This window comes from Bubalus kerabau, chromosome 16 (genome assembly GCF_029407905.1).
Source record: "Bubalus kerabau isolate K-KA32 ecotype Philippines breed swamp buffalo chromosome 16, PCC_UOA_SB_1v2, whole genome shotgun sequence".
NCBI lineage: Eukaryota > Metazoa > Chordata > Mammalia > Artiodactyla > Bovidae > Bubalus > Bubalus kerabau.
In genome coordinates, this window is record NC_073639.1 from 67,358,776 (window position 1) to 67,376,905 (window position 18,130).

General features: G+C 44.9%; 1 protein-coding gene across 1 annotated transcript; it reads left to right on the top strand.

Annotated features, from left to right (window-relative positions):
* The first annotated feature begins 8,399 nt into the window (after positions 1 to 8,399).
* Positions 8,400 to 14,236, top strand: C16H12orf76 (chromosome 16 C12orf76 homolog). Its single transcript, XM_055551020.1, has 2 exons — positions 8,400 to 8,690; positions 12,950 to 14,236. Exons 1-2 carry the CDS (start codon positions 8,558 to 8,560, stop codon positions 13,033 to 13,035), a joined length of 219 nt encoding a protein of 72 aa, XP_055406995.1. The 5' UTR covers positions 8,400 to 8,557; the 3' UTR covers positions 13,036 to 14,236.
* The last annotated feature ends 3,894 nt before the right edge of the window (positions 14,237 to 18,130 follow it).

Here is an 18,130-nt window from a genome sequence, read left to right on the forward strand (position 1 = left end):
CTTAAAACACTCAAGGGAGAGATTATGTGGGTAAATACCTTTAATTTTTTCTTTTGGCCTCACCATGTGGCATGTGGGATCTTAGTTCCCTGACCAGGGATCGAACCCACGCCCCTGCATTGAAAGCACAGAGTCTTAACCACTGGACCACCATGGAAGTCCACCAGATACGTTTATGTAGATGAGGCAATATAGGAAGGCAGCACAATATAAACTGAGAACATGGGCACTGGTTCAAATCCCTCTAGAAGCAGCATGAACCTAGGAAGATGATGGACTGACCTCTCCCCACAGTTCTCTGCACTGTTCTTAAATAGAACCTATAGTATCGTGGTATGAGGCTTAAAATGGTTAAATACAAGGAAAAATTAAGAATGGGTACTTCAGAAGTCCTCTTTAAGTGCTTGCTCAATAACTGTGCCGAAGAAAAAGCTAGAAACTGGGTAGGCTTGCCTCCAGAAAGAGGACTTGGATGGCTATAGGACAGGGAAGGGTGGATGTTTTCTTTTCATCCTGTACATGGGAAGGGTGCTTTTGCGGCTTGTGGAGAATGTATCTCAATCTTTCCCATGACTCCCTATGTCAGCCCTGTGGATGGCACAGTGCAGCGGCTGCAGCCCACATCGTGTTGTTGTTATTTAGTCGTTGTGTCTGACTCTTGGCGACCCCGTGGGCTGTAGCCCGCCAGTTCTGTCTATGGGATTTCCCAGGCAAGAGTACTGGTGTGGGTTGCTAGTTCACAGCATTGAAATTTAGCGATTCTAAGTGCCTCGTCCAGAGTCACAGCATGATGGAACTGAGACAGGAATGTAGTTGGTTCCTTGAGGACAGAGATCCCTGAATCCCTAAGACTTCCCGATGATGCTATTCATGAACCAAGGGCTCCTCTCCCCCTCTTTTTCAAAATATCCTGCCCCAGGGTTTCTGCGAGGAGAGAGTTGATACCCCGGAGGAAGTCTTGAGCCAAAAGAATGGCTCAAACCCTGACCCAGCCCCCCACCTCTAGGACTTAATCCCTGACCCCAGACATGACAGATTTCTCCGAAGGAAGCCCCTCTGAAGCACCAGGGGAAGTACAACCATGTGTTCATCCTCCCCCAGCGTCTTCACACTGTCAGCTGTCTCACGCTGAGCTTTCCCGATGACCAGGTGACCACCCCACGTAACCAGCAGTCTGTTTGACCCCTAAGCTGGCTCAGAACTTAGGACATTCCAAACCAACTGTCACATGATGGCTCTGCCAAGATTTAACTTCCCTTCAATGGACCAGCCTTGGATGAGCAAGGAGTTCATACAAATTTAATTGGGAAAGTAGCCATCTAGGCTGGTACCCTGGGAATTTAATTAAGTTTGTGACCCTCAATGTCTTACTGACTTAAACATTTTTTTTTAATTTGTTCATTTATTTTTGGCCGTGCTGGGTCTGCATTGCTGCATGGGCTTTTCTCTAGTTGTGGTGAGGGGCTCCTCCTTGCTGTGGCTTCTCTTGTTGTGGAGCAGGCTCTAGGGCAGGCGGGCTTCAGTAGTTGTGACATGTGGGCTCTAGAGCACAGGCCCCGTATTTGTGGTGAGTGGGCTTAGTTGCTCCAAGGCATGTAGTATACTCCCAGATCAGGGATCGAACCCCTGCCTCCTGCACTGGCAGGTGGATTCTTTGCTATTGAGCCACCAGGGAAGCCTCTCACTGACTACTGATGGGAGCCACTGTCTGAGCGGCCTGGGCTGAGGACGGGCCCTGGCCTGCCCTGGCTCTGATGGCTCACCCTCCCTGTTCATCCTTTCTCACCAGAATCCGGGCCCTGCAGGTTTCTCCTCCATCCCTAGACCCTGTAGAAGCAGAGGACAGACTCCCATCTCCTCCTCTGAGAGGGACCCCTCCATAGCCCCACCCTAGAGGCCTCACCCCAGGACTATCCCTGAGGACGACCCAGGCCCTTCTAACTTCTGTCACCAAATGTTTATTTCACTAACCCCAATGGCTTTGTCCCTTCTCTCCAATCATCAAGTAAGTAAGCGTAAGCATGCATGTTCAGTTGTACCTGACTCTGCAACCCCATGGACTGTAGCCCAACAGGCTCCTCTGTCCATGGGACTCTCCAGGCAAGAATACTGGAGTGGGTTGCCATTTCCTTCTCCAGGGGATCTTCCCGACACGTAGATCAAACCAGTGTCTCCTGCATGTCCTGAATTGGAAGGTGGATTCTTTACCACTGCACCACCACTCCCCAAGGCATCCTCCAAACAGCCAGTGATCCTGATGGAAATCCTGCCATTAAATCCCAATTTCTTTCTAAAAATCTCTGAATATGGGACTCCCCTGGCCATCCACTGGTTAAAACTCTGCGCTCTCAGTTTCAGGGGGCACAGGTTCAATCCATGGTGAGGCCACATTTGGCAGCCAAAAAATGAAAAACAAACAAACAACTCAAACTCTGAATCTAGACTGCCAATGATTAGTATTGGGTTTTGGCATCACCATCCAGAAGAGTTTGGCCTGTGATTGCCCTTTTCCTATAATGTCTATTGTGAAGATGGTATCAAAACTGATAAAAAAAGGGGGTAGTCCCCCTAAATCTGTTCTCTTGAGGAATGTGTTGGAGATTGGCATTATTTCTGTCTAAAATATTTGTAAGTATTCAGGGGGGAAACACCAGGGCCAGAAGTTTGCTTTGTGAGAAAAATATTCTTGGCATTTGTTTTTCATCTGATGATTGCTTTACATATTATAGAGTACATAGATATTAAGTATACGGCTTGATGACTTCTTGTATACATAAATGTGTATATGAAAAGTGAAAGTGAACATCTCTCAGTCATGTCTGACTCTTTGTGATCCCATGGTCTATATCGTCCATGGAATTCCCTAGGCTAGAATACTGGAGTGGGTAGCCTATCCCTTCTCCAGTGCATCTTCCTGACCCAGGAATTGAACCAGGGTCTCCTGCATTGCAGGCAGATTTTTTACCAACTGAGCTATCACGGAAGCCCCAACGTGTGTATGGCCAACATCCAAATCAATATACAGAACTTCTGAAAGACATAGACAGGATGGTTTTCACCATTTTCCAGTCAGTAACCCCCCAATAGGAACCCAGCATTCTGACTATGATCACCGTATTTTAGATTTGATCACCATATTTTAGATTTCTCTGCTTTTGACATCAAATAAATGGAAACACGAGTCTGAACTCCTTTGCGTTTGGCTGAATATTATGTCTGAATAGTATTTGAATTCATTGAGGTTGTTATGAGAAGCAAGAGTTTATTTTGAATTGCTGGCTCAGTATAAAACGTGGTACAAATAAGCAAAATAAGTTTACCTCCTCTGAGTCTTGTGTACTATAATCCATGTCGTCTCCCACGGTGGTTACTCAGAATGATTCTGGAATGAATGATTTTGTACAGGCCTCCAGGTGAACATAAGCATGTCTCCTTTATGTATCTAAGGGAGAGAAGTTAGTCCAAAGATAAATAAATAAAAACATATTGTATGAGTCCACTTACATGAAATGCCCAGATTAGGCAAGTCTGTAGACGCAGAACATAGTGTGTTTCGTGGTGTACTGGAGATAGGGGGAGAGGAGATTAGTGTTATACTGGAGGTAGGGGAAGAGGAGAAGGTTTGTTTCCTGTTGACTGAAAGTAAGTGTTTAGTGACAGGTTCCAAATGGTTTACTAGTTGTAGGAGTTAGTTCCTGAGTCTTAACACAAACTTTTAAAGATCACTAATCCCATAGAGGAGCCTGGTGGGCTGCAGTCCATGGGGTTGCTAAGAGTCAGACACGACTGAGCAACTTCACTTTCACTTTTCACTTTCTTGCATTGGAGAAGGAAATGGCAACCCACTCCAGTGTTCTTGCCTGGAGGATCCCAGGGACGGGGGAGCCTGGTGGGCTGCCGTCTCTGGGGTCGCACAGAGTTGGACACGACTGAAGCGACTTAGCAGCAGCATGCAAAAGAGAAGGTTCTTTTATACAGACCACCCCCAACCCACCAGGGACATTCTTCTGTGAAGTAGAATTGTGACTAGCGTCATCAAACAAACAAAAAAAAAGAGGAGATTTTCAAAGTGCTTGAAGTAGATGTACTCAAACTGATGGACAGTAAAATTTGTCAAGTTGATGGTTTTAAAATTAGAATGTCAATGAAGCTAAATTTCACCCTGTCCCAGGACACAGGAGCATAAACATGTTTCTGTTTGAGAAAAATGAAAAATGGAAACTTGATTAACAACAAAAAGGGACAGATGGTACAGAAGACAGCTGCTTCCCGGCAGTAAATGTAGGTGAAAATATACATTTGCAGCTGTACTTTAGATATAACTTTCTTGGAAGCCAGTCTCATCATTATTTGGCACTCCACCTTTTTTTTTAACGTCATTGAGTGGCATGTGGGATCTTAGTTCCCTGGCCAGGGATTGCAGCTGGGCCCCCTACATTGGGAGAACAGAGTCTTAACCACTGGATCACCAGGAAAGTCCGTTGACATTCAACTTCTGCTGGGGTTTTTTGAAAATATAATCCCAAGTGCCCAAGTAAGAAAAAAAAAAGGTCTAAAAGAACATGAAGGTCATGTGTGGATTTCCTGTTTCAGGTCAACATGTGCTGAAATGAATTAAGGACAGGAGAGGGCTGAGGTGAGAGTAAAGCTGGCTGGGTTCCACTTCAGCTGAAAGGACAGGTCAACAACTGAAACAGACATGCCCTTTGCTAAAAATAGTTGGATAAGATATTTCTTATTCAACTCAGGTTTTTGAAGGTCTACCACATAGGGATCCTTTGGGGTGAAAATCACAGCCACCTGACTCGACAAATAAACGAAAGGAAAAAATTAAAGAAAGAAGACTTCCTTGCTAGTCCAATGATTAAAATTGTGTTTCCAAAGCAGGGAGTGTGGGTTCGATCCCTGGTCATGGAAGTAAGATTCCATGGTGCAACCAGAAAATAAAATTTTTTTTTTAAAAGAAAGAAATTTATCAGCTTAAGTGACTGCAAAGTCTAGCCTAGTTGTCTGGAGCTAGATGCTAATGTCATCCGACTTCATTTTCATCTCTACAGTCATTGCAGACCTCCTTTCTTCTGTGTTGGTTTTGTCAACTGAAAAAAAAAATATATCCACAACCTAAAAGTTGAGAGTTATGCTTCATTTAGTGGGAATATTTAGGACTTCAAGCCCCAGAGACAGCATCTCAAGTAATCCTGAGAGAACTGCTCTGAGGAGGTGAGGGAAGGAGTCAGGTTATATAGAAGTTTTACAACAAAGGGCAGGTAGTCCAAACATAAAGACATTATTATTAATTAAAGAAAACCAGATATCCCAAGTTAAGGAATTCTGTGTTTTTCTATGTATGGAAAGATGGGAGAGTCTGGGATCATGGAAATCATTCCTTTCATTTGCATGTCAGCTATCCTGGGCCAGTATACTGTGTTTCTCACATCCCTGGCTCCCTGGGGGTTTACCATAGGGAATGGCTGCAGCCCAATAGCTGTCAGAGCTCAGGTATTCTTCTCCCTCCCCCAGTGCCCTTAGGGCTCATGAACTCATGCTGGAGGGCTGCAGTCAATCATGACTGTGACACCCTTGTTTACTTATATGCCAGGAAATATTCCATTTCTCAGTATCATCTTCTCAGCAAATAGTAAAAGATTCCAAACTATACCTGAGTCAAGGTGTAGCTCTGCCATTTACTCTGTGCAGCACTGGGCCAAACACTTAACTAAGCTGTTTCCTCATTTATTCAGCCAACATTCCTAGAACATAATATGCTACCCTTCCAGACTCTGGGACAACAGTGAGCAATGACAAATCTCCGCCCCTACAGACCTTACATCCTAGGAGGGTGGCAGGTACTCAAAGCCAACTACAAATTGTCACTTGCCTTCTGTGTTTACATGGGTGAATTCATGAGCCACTGCAGTCAGCGACTTTCAACACACCCTGAAAGGAGTTCAGGGCAGAGATCAGGAATGCGGCACTTTGTGCTCTGGGAAAAACTGGTCTTCAGATAGTTAAATATTTTTTAGGATACTCTATAAGCCCAAATCCTTGAATCTTCTTAAATCTAGAAAAGCACTAACATCATTAATAGAGACACCAGCTCTTTCTGACTAGCAGTAAACCTCTGCCAAAATGTGTGCTTGACCTCACGGATCCCTCTTCATTAAAGACTTATAACCGAGCTGGACCCTGGGGGCCTTCCCAGGACAGGCCTTCCCCATATCCTCTGCTTTAGCTCCTAAGGCTTTGACTGTGTGGATCACAATAAACTGTGGAAAATTCTGAAAGAGATGGGAATACCAGACCACCTGACCTGCCTCTTGAGAAACCTATATGCAGGTCAGGAAGCAACAGCTAGAACTGGACATGGAACAACAGACTGGTTCCAAATACGAAAAGGAGTACGTCAAGGCTATATATTGTCACTCTGCTTATTTAATTTACATGCAGAGTACATCATGAGAAATGCTGGGCTGGAAGAAGCACAGGCTGGAATCAAGATTGCCAGGAGAAATATCAATAACCTCAGATATGCAGATGACACCATCCTTATGGCAGAAAGTGAAGAAGAACTAAAGCACCCTTGATGAAAGTGAAAGAGGAGAGTGAAAAAGTTGGCTTAAAGCTCAACATTCAGAAAACGAAGATCATGGCATCTGGTTCCATCACTTCATGGGAAATAGATGGGGAATCAGTGGAAACAGTGGCTGACTTTATTTTGGGGAGCTCCAAAATCACTGCAGATGGTGATTGCAGCCATGAAATTAAAAGACGCTTACTCCTTAGAAGGAAAGTTACGACCAACTTAGACAGCATATTAAAAAGCAGAGACATTACTTTGTCAACAAAGGTCCATCTAGTTAAGGCTATTGTTTTTCCAGTAGTCATGTATGGATGTGAGAGTTGGACTATAAAGAAAGCTGAGTGCAGAAGAATTGATGCTTTTGAATCGTGGTGCTGGAGAATACTCTTGGGAGTCCCTTGGACTGCAAGGAGATCCAACCAGTTCATCCTAAAGGAAATCAGTCCTGGGTGTTCATTGGAAGGATTGATGTTGAAGCTGAAACTCCAATATTTTGGCCACCTGATGCGAAGAGCTGACTCGTTGGAAAAGGCCCTGATGTTAGGAAAGATTGAAGGCAGGAGGAGAAGGGGATGACAGAGGATGAGATGGTTGAATGGCATCACTGACCCAATGGACATGAGTTTGGGTAAACCCTGGGAGTTGCCCATGGACAGGGAGGCCTGGCGTGCTGCGGTTCATGGGGTCGCAAAGAGTCAGACATGACTGAGCAACTGAAGTGAACTGAAAGTGCTTAGATAATAGCATTTGATGCACACTTCCAGAATTGCACACATTTGTTTTACGGATGTGAAAACCCCCCACCAAATGGGAAATGTTAACTTCTTGATGACTGTGAGCACATAGCCCCAGACCTCCTGGAGACTAAGGACTGATCAAATTAACCCCTGTAACACTACCCTGTTCCCTCACTATCAGCCAATCAGAGAACTGTGCATGAGCTGATCACATACCCTGCCACCCCCCTGTCCCCCGCTCCACCTCAAGCTGGCTTTTAAAAATGCTTTGCTGAACCCCTTGGGGGTAGTGAGGGGCTTTTTAGGGTATAAGACATGTGTCTCCTTAAATAGCCCTGCAGTGGTTTATAACCACTGCAGGGCTATCTAAATAAATAAACTAAATTAATAAAATAAATAAATAAATAAATAATTTAAATTAAATTTAAATAAATAAACTAAATAAACCTTTCTCTGCTCCAAACTCTGAAGTTTTGGTTTGTTTGGCCTCATTGTGCCCTCGGGCACACGATCTTGCACTAACAATCACATTTATACTGACTTTCCCACTAACACTTCAGAGTAGTTCTTCAGAGTTATCTAAGAGGCTGTCTCCTGGGCTATAGTCCTTACTTTGCCCCCAAATAAAACTTAACTCACAACTGTAACATTGTGCACTTTTTTAGTCAAAATAACAAAATGTAGGTTAAATGGATAGGGTAAATGGGAAGGGGTTATGAGGGGATGAGAGAGGTTAAAGAGTAGGGAGTATATATACAGAAGGAGTGGGAAGGTTAGCGTTTTAGAAAACCATGTCCAGGTAAAAACTCCCAGAGAAGGTGGCATTTGTAAAATAGGAATAGTGTCTTTTCTTTTTCAGGCCTATGGTGAAGATTTAATAAGAAAATACAGGGATTCGTAAAACACCTTCCAGAGGTCCAAAATGGACCTAAGAAACCTGTATGCAAGGGGGCCCACCTGGAACTCAAAGGAAGGGGGAACGTTGGTCAGGACGGAACTGTGATGGAGGTGTACATTGCCTTGACGGAACGGTGATCCCCTGAAAATTGGGCCGGGTGGAAACGTTGGTCCGGGAGGAACGTGGATCCCCGAGGAACCTCACTGAGGGCTGAAATCTGGCGGGGAAGTACAGTTACCCTGGCAACGACGCTCTCCCGGTGCGATAGAAGGTGGTAGGCGGGAGGAGACGGGACGGGGCTTCCGGCGGAAGTGGCTAGCCTTCCACCGACTGTCAGGGAAGATGCTGCGTTCAGTGTGGCAGTGGCTTTGCCTCGGACTGTGCAGCCTCCTGCTGGGACAGGCGGAGGCCCCGACACCCGTGGAGCCGCCCGAGCGGAGCCGGCCGTATGCGGTGCTGCGTGGGCAGAACCTGGGTGAGTGGCTGCTGGCCGGCGGTCGGGTCTACGCTTTCGCCGCTCGGGGCAGCCGGAGCCTGGCACGCGCGGTGTGGACGGTGTGGACGGTGGGGGCAGTGTGAGGGCAGCGGGTGCTGGTGCAAGCCCTCTCCGAAGGCCTGGGGCTCAGCGGAAGGTTTGGTCCACTGTGGGCTTGATAGGTGCAGGTTGCGTGAATGCCCTGGATAACCCAGGTCACACTCTGGGTCCCCTCCGTGACTATGTGCGACCGAGCTAGGCAACACGGCGCATAATATACTTCACCCCCTCTGCTTTCCTAACAGGACTAGTAGTCTTAGTCCATAATGATCATTGACATTTGTTGAGCATTTCCTATGTACCGTGTTGTACTAGGCACGTTATATACATGATTTGATTTGAGCCTCACAGAAACTTAACGAGAAAGGTACGGTTTACAGATAAGGAAAGTGAAACTCAAAGAGGTGAGGTTATTTGCCCAAGGTTATACAGCCAGCCAGGTGGACAGACTTTCCTGGCAGTCCAGTAATTAAAACTCTGCTCTTCCACTGCAAAGGGCAGGGGTTTCAAAAATAAATAAAGTAAGTGGTGGAGGCCAGTAGGAGAACCTTAGTTTTCTGGGGGCTTGAAACATCCTTCTGGGAGGATGTCATCAAAATGCACACACACATATATACATATAGAAGTACGTGACTTTGGAAGGGGCCCTGGAGCTCAAAGCTTGGCAAACTTTAAATTTTGTGCTGAACTTCATTGGTAGGTCTGTATATTTACAGTGCTGCCACGTGGTACTGTTTCTGGGTTACCTTGACTCTCCATGAGTTCATTGTCATGTATCGACCACTTTGTACCCAAGTACTTTGTACTTGCTCCATGGTTTCCATACATCATCCTGCTTAATACTTTAGAACAGGATTTCTCATCCTGGGTGCTGCTGACATGTTGGACCAGATGATTCTGTTTGAAGGGCAAGGGCAGTGGGGGGCGGGGGTGGACATACTCTTCTGAGCACACACTATCTGAGCACTCTGAGATATTTAGCAGCATCCCTAGCCTTTACCAACTAGATGCCAGGAGGACACCCCACTCCCAGTTCAGAGAATCAAAATGTCTCCTGACACTTGCCTAATGTCCACTGGAGGCAGAATCCCCATGGTTGAGAATCCACTGCTGTTGTGTAGAACAGTACTATTCAAGGAGTGGTGGCAGAGCCCTGTGAAGTCTGCAGACTGTTTGTTATCTGCAAAGAGATGTATTAGAGCACTTGAGATTATTTAGAAATCTGACAGTGTGACATTGTTGCAACATCCAAGCAACTCAAAACCACTTTGAGTTGGTCTCTAAATGGGAATGCTTTCTAGGTAGTGGGAGCTGCTAGTGAGTCATGCACAGTAGGGCTAGGTAGTGGCACTGGGACAGACAAGTTACAAAAACTAGTCCTTTACCACAGATTGTTTGAGAAACACTCCCCTGGACAGATCTATGCAGTGGGAATTGTTATCTCCATTTTTACAGAAGAGGAAACAGACAGAGATTGTGTAACTTCTGTAAAGTCACGTAGCCTGTAAGTGTAGATAGGAACCCAGACAGTCTAAACCCCAAACCATGTGCTCTTGATTGCTGTGCTGTGTTGCCTGTCTTGGTGATGATAACGGCTCTCATTTATCATGTGCCTATTATCTGTCCGGCACTGTGTTAAGTGCTTTTCATATAAAATATGAAAAAATTTTTGAGATCTAAAATGCAATTTATTTGAGTAAGACACAGTTGACAGTAAAAAAAAAAATCATGATGTGGAGGTGCTTTTAAATTTTCTAGTATTTTGGTTGGTTGACAAACAAATACACAGAAGTATTCCAAATAAGAGTTGGAACTGCCAGGAATATTGTAGAAAAAACGTTCACATTCAGTGGAAAGCTGGACCAGATGTCCTTTGAGAGCCTTCCAAGGCCAAGATTTTAGAATTTTTTAGAATATGTTGGCCACTTTTAATATTATATTTAAAACAATAGATTCCATGTGACAGTGTTAACTCAAGCTGAAAAACAAACAAACAAAAAAAGAGCAGTATTAGAATAGTTCCAAAACAGTACAAAAACATTTCACTGGAAATTCGCTGTTTAAATGACATTCATCTTTGGCCCTCAGGAAACTCACTCTTGTGATATGGGTTTCATTTGCCCCATGTTACAGGGTAGAAATGAGGCTTGAAAAGGGGAAGTGACCATAAGGAATGCCCTAAGTAGCCTTTAGGGCTTCCCAGGTGGCTCAGTGGTAAAGAATCCACCTGCTAATGCAAGAGACGTGGGTTCGATCCCTGAGTCAGGAAGATCCCCTTGGGATGGAAATGCCAACCCACCCCAGTATTCTTCCCTGGGAAATGCCATGGAAAGATGAACCTGGCGGGCTACAGTCCATGGCGTCACAGAAGAGTCAGACACGACTTAGCGACTAAACAATGCCACCACCCAGCGGTCTTAAAGTTCTCCCAGGTCCTGGGAAATGAAGAGTGGCAGATGTATCCAGGCCCCAAAGGTTAGCTATCCCAACAGATTATTGTGCACCTAACAACGTGGGGTTTCAGCTCTTCTTTTTTCTTTTTTAAAGAAGACTTACATTCTCCAATTCTAGTCCCCTGCATTCCTGCTGGGAGGTTTGGTTTTGTTTAGAGCCTTTTCAAAAACAGGTTGGGAGGGGTGGGGGACATTGGTTTAAATGGAGTAAGACAACTTTAGGTCCAATTATAGACAGAGCTTTAGAGACTCATGGCATTCAGAACTTTGAAAATGAGGGCAGGTGTTTAGGTAATGAGGGCTATTTTGAGATAGGTTTTGTTTAACAGAGACCCTTAAACTTCCCTCTGGCCTCTTGCAGTTTTGACCCACCGTCTTTGTCACCTTCTTCGTCCTCCCTCCTTCCCTCTCCAGTGAAAGGTGATCTCTCTATACAGCCAGTTTTTAAATAATAGCTTGGTTCAGTGAGTGTGTGGCTGGGGTAGATAAGATACCCTAAATTACTCATTTAAATAAAACTTCAGTCAAATCTTGTTGGTTTTTTCAGAGGAACAGTAAGTTATCAATCTGGAGACCAAGCATGGTTAGGCCCCAGGTAGAACCCAGGTTACTTACCAACACATACACGTGCATTTACTTATTAAGGTAACTACATTTTGAGCTCCCCCCAAGGTTTCTGGGATAGACACACAAAGAGGGCTGCACATCACTTCTGGCAGGTTGCTAGTTAGGTTAAATCCCACGTCCTTATATCTAGTCTTGCAGTGGTGCGGGTAACAACAATAGGTTCCATTTCTCACCTAAGCAACTTAGAAAATTTTGATGTGAAATTCACTGTCAGAAACATAATAGATTTATGAAGTTGTTTCATTGCTTCTTTGACCAGAAAGCCCTTGTCAAGATGCCCCAAGAGACTGAAACACGTCATTCTTATTGACTCTCCAATCTTTATGAATGGCTTTAAAAACATAGTTGGGCTCCCTGCTTCTGTTCTTGTACCCCTGTAATGGGATGGTTCTCCACGAAGCAGCCAGAGGGATCTTTTTTCTAACTAAATCAGATCATGTCCCTCTTTGCCCATAAGTGAAGTGAAAGTCGCTCAGTCGTGTCCGACTCTTTGCAGCCCCACAGACTGTACAGTCCATGGGATTCTCCAGGCCAGAATACTGGAGTGGGTAGCCTATTCCTTCTCCAGGGTATCTTCCTGACCCAGGAATCGAACCGGTGTCTCCTGCATTGCAGGCGGATTCTTTACCAATTGAGCTATCAGGGAAGTCCCATAATCCACTCTTTAAGCTTCCTAGTCTGCACGGCCCTGCGTGAGCTGGCTCCTTGCTTCCTGCCCGGCTGCCTTTCTTCCTTTGCTCCTTCCTCCCAGCCACTTTGGCCTCCTTCCTGTTCCTTGGCTTTCTGGCTTGTTCTGGCCTAAGGGGCTTTCATTTGCAGATCCTCCGCCTGCAGATCTTCACACCTCTTCCATTAAGGCCCCAGCTTGTGTATTCCCTCCTCACTGGCTTCCTCCACCACCCCTCCCCCATCACCCTCACATTCCCGTTTTCCTCGCAGCATGTAAAGCTACATTCTCTCCCCACGTGCACGGAGACAGCCCCAGAGAGGTCTGTTGTGGCTGGTTTCCCAACACCCGGCATGGCGCCTGGTACTGAGTGGCATTGGGCACATGGCTGTCAGCGGATGACTTGGAGAACTTGAGCTGCCCTTGGACGGTAACCTGTTTTCCTTTTGCAGTGTTGATGGGAACCATCTTCAGCCTCCTGCTGGTGACCGTGATCCTCATGGCATTCTGCGTCTACAAGCCCATTCGGCGCCGGTGACAGCCGAGCAAGCAAGTCCTTCCATGAGCATCTGGGAACGGAATAAGTTGTGTTGCATGCGGGTCAGTGGAGAAGCTGGAATCAGAACTTTACTGCTTGGAAATGATCTTTGGTCTGGACAGTTGGTAAATTCTGAACAATTTAGAAAAAACATCTAGCCATTGTCTTATCCTAATGCTGCGAGGCAAGCATTGAGCCACTGAGTCTGCTTCTCAGTGTTTCTTCTTATATCTGGCTGTGCTTGTTAAGAGTAAGACCTGAAGTTCCAGGGTTCAGGGTAAAGATGGAGTGCTCATGAGAAAGAAAACATAACTTTGTGAGTGGTGAAAAAACCACCCTGGATAGGAAAATGTATGCTTGAAACTGTTAAGAGAAGGAAGACTTGACCTGTTGACATTCCCTACTTAAGAATCATTTGGTCACAATGGGATAAGAATGACAGATGTTTTTAATTATTCAGAGGTGGCCTCGATGCCCTGTTTGCAAAGCAGTGTCCGCTGTAGGGAACGTAGGCCGTACCCTCCCCCCCCCACCCCCACCCCCCACCCCACTCCTCATGCTGCCTAGAGCTCTGTGCTCAGATGCCTCCACTGAAGTCGGGGTTGCCAGGTAGGCCTGTGACCATGGACACTCTTGGGCTGGGAGGCTCTGGGGGCGGCCGGAAGTATAGCAGTTGGCCCATCTCAAACACGTTGACTTCCTTGTCCTGCACTTAAGTCTTCCCAGCTTGTGGCCTGGAAGTCAGGGCAGCTTTTCTGGTTCTCAGCAGGCGCTCTTTTCCGCCCTGGGTGGGGAGGGCGCTGGCGTGCAGATGTGCGTATTCACTGTCAAGGCCGAGGGGCACGTAGGTGTGTGTTTACACAATTTAATTTCAGCTTTGAAAATGCTGCTATTCATTTGCACTGTTGGTGAACTGGAACATCCCCCCGTGGAAATGATACTTTCATTCTTAACAGTATTTATTTTAAGGGTGCTAGGCTTATCTGTTACTAAATTAAAATGCTTATCTTGTTTTGTGCTCCATTCTAGCACAGCACTGATTTTTTTTTTTTTTAAACAACCTGAACTAAATGTGAGATAACTGAAGTGGGATACTGTAACTGACCTAATGATTTTGTGTGTAACCCTGGACTGAGCCGCTGACATGTCCACTGTTCTGTGCTTCTGAGCAAATGTCCATTAAAACTAAAGTAACATCTTATGTGTTTTATCCTAGTCATTATTTCACAAGCATTTAAAGTGCAGGTGTGTGTCTGTGTTGGAATCTGATTTAATCTCTTAAGGAGGCACTGTGAAGTAGAGCTCTAAGCTACTCAGAAAACTGAGCCCTAAGTAATCTCTCAAGCTGGGCCAGGGGCCAGAAGACCTGGATTCCTGTTCTGGCTCCAGTTACAAACAGGCTTAACTTCTCTTAGAGCCTCAGTTTTCTTATCTATAAACCAGTGATATACACACTTGATCTTTCTTTATTCTAGTGAGGATCTAGTGATGTGAAAACTAACACAAATGGAAGTGGGATCACCACCTCTGGCCTGTGACTGGAGGGTGGAGTGGTGGGGATTCTGAGGGGCAGGGACAGTCACATCACAGGAGCCCACATCCTCGCCTCATCTGGGATGCCATATTTTGTTATCTGCCTAAACACTTATTGCTATTTTTAGCATTTTAAAAGGAAAGAGTAAAAACTTACCAGACCCATAAACCTTGTGCCCTGCCTTTTGCCCCGTAATCACCAGCCAAGTAAACCAATCATGTTTGGTTTTCTGAAACAAACTGGCCATAGTCATTCTACATACACATGGAAAACCCAGCCTGCATGTTCATCCCTGTGTTACCATCTGTTCAGTATGAGAGAGAGTAGTAAAGGTGAAAGAAAATATCAATTCTGGAAGCAAGAGAGAAATAAACTGAAAACTTTTATGCCCAAATGCTGTTTTCAAGTGGAATTATTCTCCTGGCCTTCCGCTTCAGGGGTGCAGGGGGCAGGGGTCAAACCCTAGGTTCCCTAAGCTGAACTGTACTCAGGTTACTTGCCACACCCCCCAGCAAACACATCAGACTAATATACACAAAAATGGGTTATTTTAGCAAACACTGACCTTAACATCCTCTAAAGTTGAGAGTAAGAAGTTTGCAGGTTGTTGCTTGAGATTATAGGGGCTTGGAGTCTTATTAGTGGATTACACATTTTTCCCTTGCAGGATCTCAATCGTAAATCCATACTCATTTCTAGACATGGGTCTCAGTTCAGTTCAGTTGCTCAGTTGTGTCCAACTCTGAGACCCCGTGGATTGCAGCACTCGAGGCCTCCCTGTCCAACACCAACTCCTGGAGCTTACTCAAACTCATGTCTACCGAGTCGGTGATGCCATCCAACTATCTCATCTTCTGTCATCCCCTTCTCCCACCTTCAATCTTTCCCAGCATCAGGGTCTTTTCCAAGGAGTCAGTTCTTCGCATCAGGTGGCCAAAGTACTGGAATTTCAGCATCAGCATCAGTCCTTCCAATGAATATTCAAGACTGATTTCCTTTAGGATGGACTGGTTGGATCTCCTTGCTGTCCAAGGGACTCTCAAGAGTATTCTCCAGCACCACGATTCAAAAGCATCAATTCCTTGGCACTCAGCTTTCTTTATAGTCCAACTCTCACATCCACACATGACTACTGACTGGAAAAACCATAGCTTTGACTAGATGGACCTTTGTTGCTAAAGTAGTATCACTGCTTTTTAATATGCTATCTAGATTGGTCATAACTTTTCTTCCCAGGAGCAAGCATCTTTTGATTTCATGGCTGCAGTCACCATTTGCAGTGATTTTGGAGCCCAAGAAAAGAAAGTCTGTCACTTGTTTCCATTGTTTCCCCATCTATTTGCCATGAAGTGATAGGACCAGATGCCATGATCTTAGTTTTCTGAATGTTGAGTTTTAAGCCAACTTTTTCACTCTTCTCTTTCACTTTCAAGAGGCTCTTTAGTTCCTCTTCACTCTGCCGTAAGTGTGGTGTCATCTGCATATCTGAGGTTATTGAAATTTCTCCTAGCAATCTTGATTCCAGCTTGTGCTTCTTCCAGTCCAGCGTTTCTCGTGATGTATGCTGCATATAAGTTAAATAAGCAGGGTGACAATGCACAGCCTTGAAGGACTCCTTTACCGATTTGGAACCAGTCTTTTGTTCCATGTCCAGTTCTAACTGTTGCTTCTTGACCTGCATACAGATTTGTCAGGAGGCAGGTAGGATGGTCTGGTATTCCCATCTCTTTAAGAATTTTCCAGAGTTTGTTATGATCCACCGTCAAAGGCTTTGACGTAGTTAATAAAGCAGAAGTAGATGTTTCTCTGGAACTCTCTTGCTTTTTCGATGATCCAACAGATGTTGGCAATTTGATCTCTGGTTCCTTTGCTTTTTCTAAATCCAGTTTGAACATGTGGAAGTTCACGGTTCACATACTGTTGAAGCCTGGCTTGGAGAATTTTGAGCATTACCTTGCTAGCATGTGAGATGAGTGCAGTTGTGTAGTAGTTTGAACATTCTTTGGCATTGCCTTTCTTTGGGATTGGAATGAAAACTGACCTTTTCCAGTCCTGTGGCCACTGCTGAGTTTTCCAAAATTGATGGCATATTGAGTGCAGCACTTTCACAGCATCATTTCAGGATGTGAAATAGCTCAACTGGAATTCCATCACCTCCACTAGCTTTGTTCATAGTGATGCTTCCTAAGGCCCACTTGACTTCACATTCCAGGGTATCCGGCTCTAGGTGAGTGATCACACCATTGTGGTTATCTGGGTCATGAAGATCTTTTGTGTATAGTTCTTCTGTGTACTCTTGCCACCTCTTAATATCTTCTGCTTCTGTTAGGTCCATACCATTTTTGTCCTTTATTGTGCCCATCTTTGCATAAATTGTTCCCTTGGTATCTCTAATTTTCTTGAAGAGATCTCTAGTATTTCCCTTTCTATTGTTTTCCTCTATTTCTTTGCACTGATCACTGAGGAAAGCTTTCTTATATCTCCTTGCTATTCTTTGGAACTCTGCTCTCAGATGGGTATATCTTTTTCTCCTTTGCCTTTTGCTTCTATTCTTTTCACAGCTATCTGTAAAGCCTCCTCAGACAACCATTTTGCCTTTTTGTATTTTTTTTTCCTTGAGGATGGTCTTGATCACTGCCTCCCACATAATGTCACAAAGCTCTGTCCATAGTTCTTCAGGCACTCCATCAGATCTAATCCTTTGAATCTATTTGTCACTTCCACTACAGAATCACAAGGATTTGATTTAGGTTATACCTGAATGGTCTAATGGTTTTCCCTACTTTCTTCAATTTAAGTCTGAATTTGGCCATAAGGAGTTCATGATCTGAGCCAGTCAGCTCCTGGTCTTGTTTTTTGCCGACTGTATAGAGCTTCTCCATCTTTGGCTGCAAAGAATATAATCAATCTGATTTCGGTGTTGACCGTCTGGTGATGTCTATGTGTAGAGTCTTCTCTTGTGTTGTTGGAATCCAGTGTTTACTATGACCAGTGCATTCTCTTGGCAAAACTCTGTTAGCCTTTGCCCTGCTTCATTCTGTACTCCAAGGCCAAATTTGCCTGTACTCCACGTATTTCTTGACTTCCTACTTTTGCATTCCGGTCCCGTATAATGAAAAGGACATCTTTTTTGGGTGTTAGTTCTAGACGGTCTTGTAGGTTTTCATAGAACCGTTCAATTTCAGCTTCTTCAGCATTACTGGTCAGGGCATAGACTTGGATTACTGTGCTATTGCATGGTTTGCCTCGGAAACGAACAGAGATCTGGACATGGGTCTAGCTTGGACTTTAAAAACTCCATCAGTCATGGCACTGGCAGACGGCTTCTTTCCCACCAGCGCCACCTGGGGAGGGAGGCCAACTCCATCACTCAGGGCACCACAGCCATTTGAAATTGCCATAGTGCAACGTATCTTCTTTGAGGTCATCTGCGTTTGTGAGGAAACCTTAGTCACACACGACTGAGGACTGGGAGGCGTTCTAATGTTCCAATAACACACACAACAGGAGGGGACTACAAAAATGTGGAGAGAGAAAAAAAAGCCTTTAAAGCATTCAGAG

Coding starts and splice junctions, on each gene's coding strand:
- C16H12orf76 (XM_055551020.1), top strand. CDS start 8,558: ATGCTGCGTTCAGTGTGGCAGTGGCTTTGCCTCGGACTGTGCAGCCTC. Junction 8,691..12,949: donor GCTGCGTGGGCAGAACCTGG/GTGAGTGGCTGC, acceptor TTCCTTTTGCAG/TGTTGATGGGAACCATCTTC.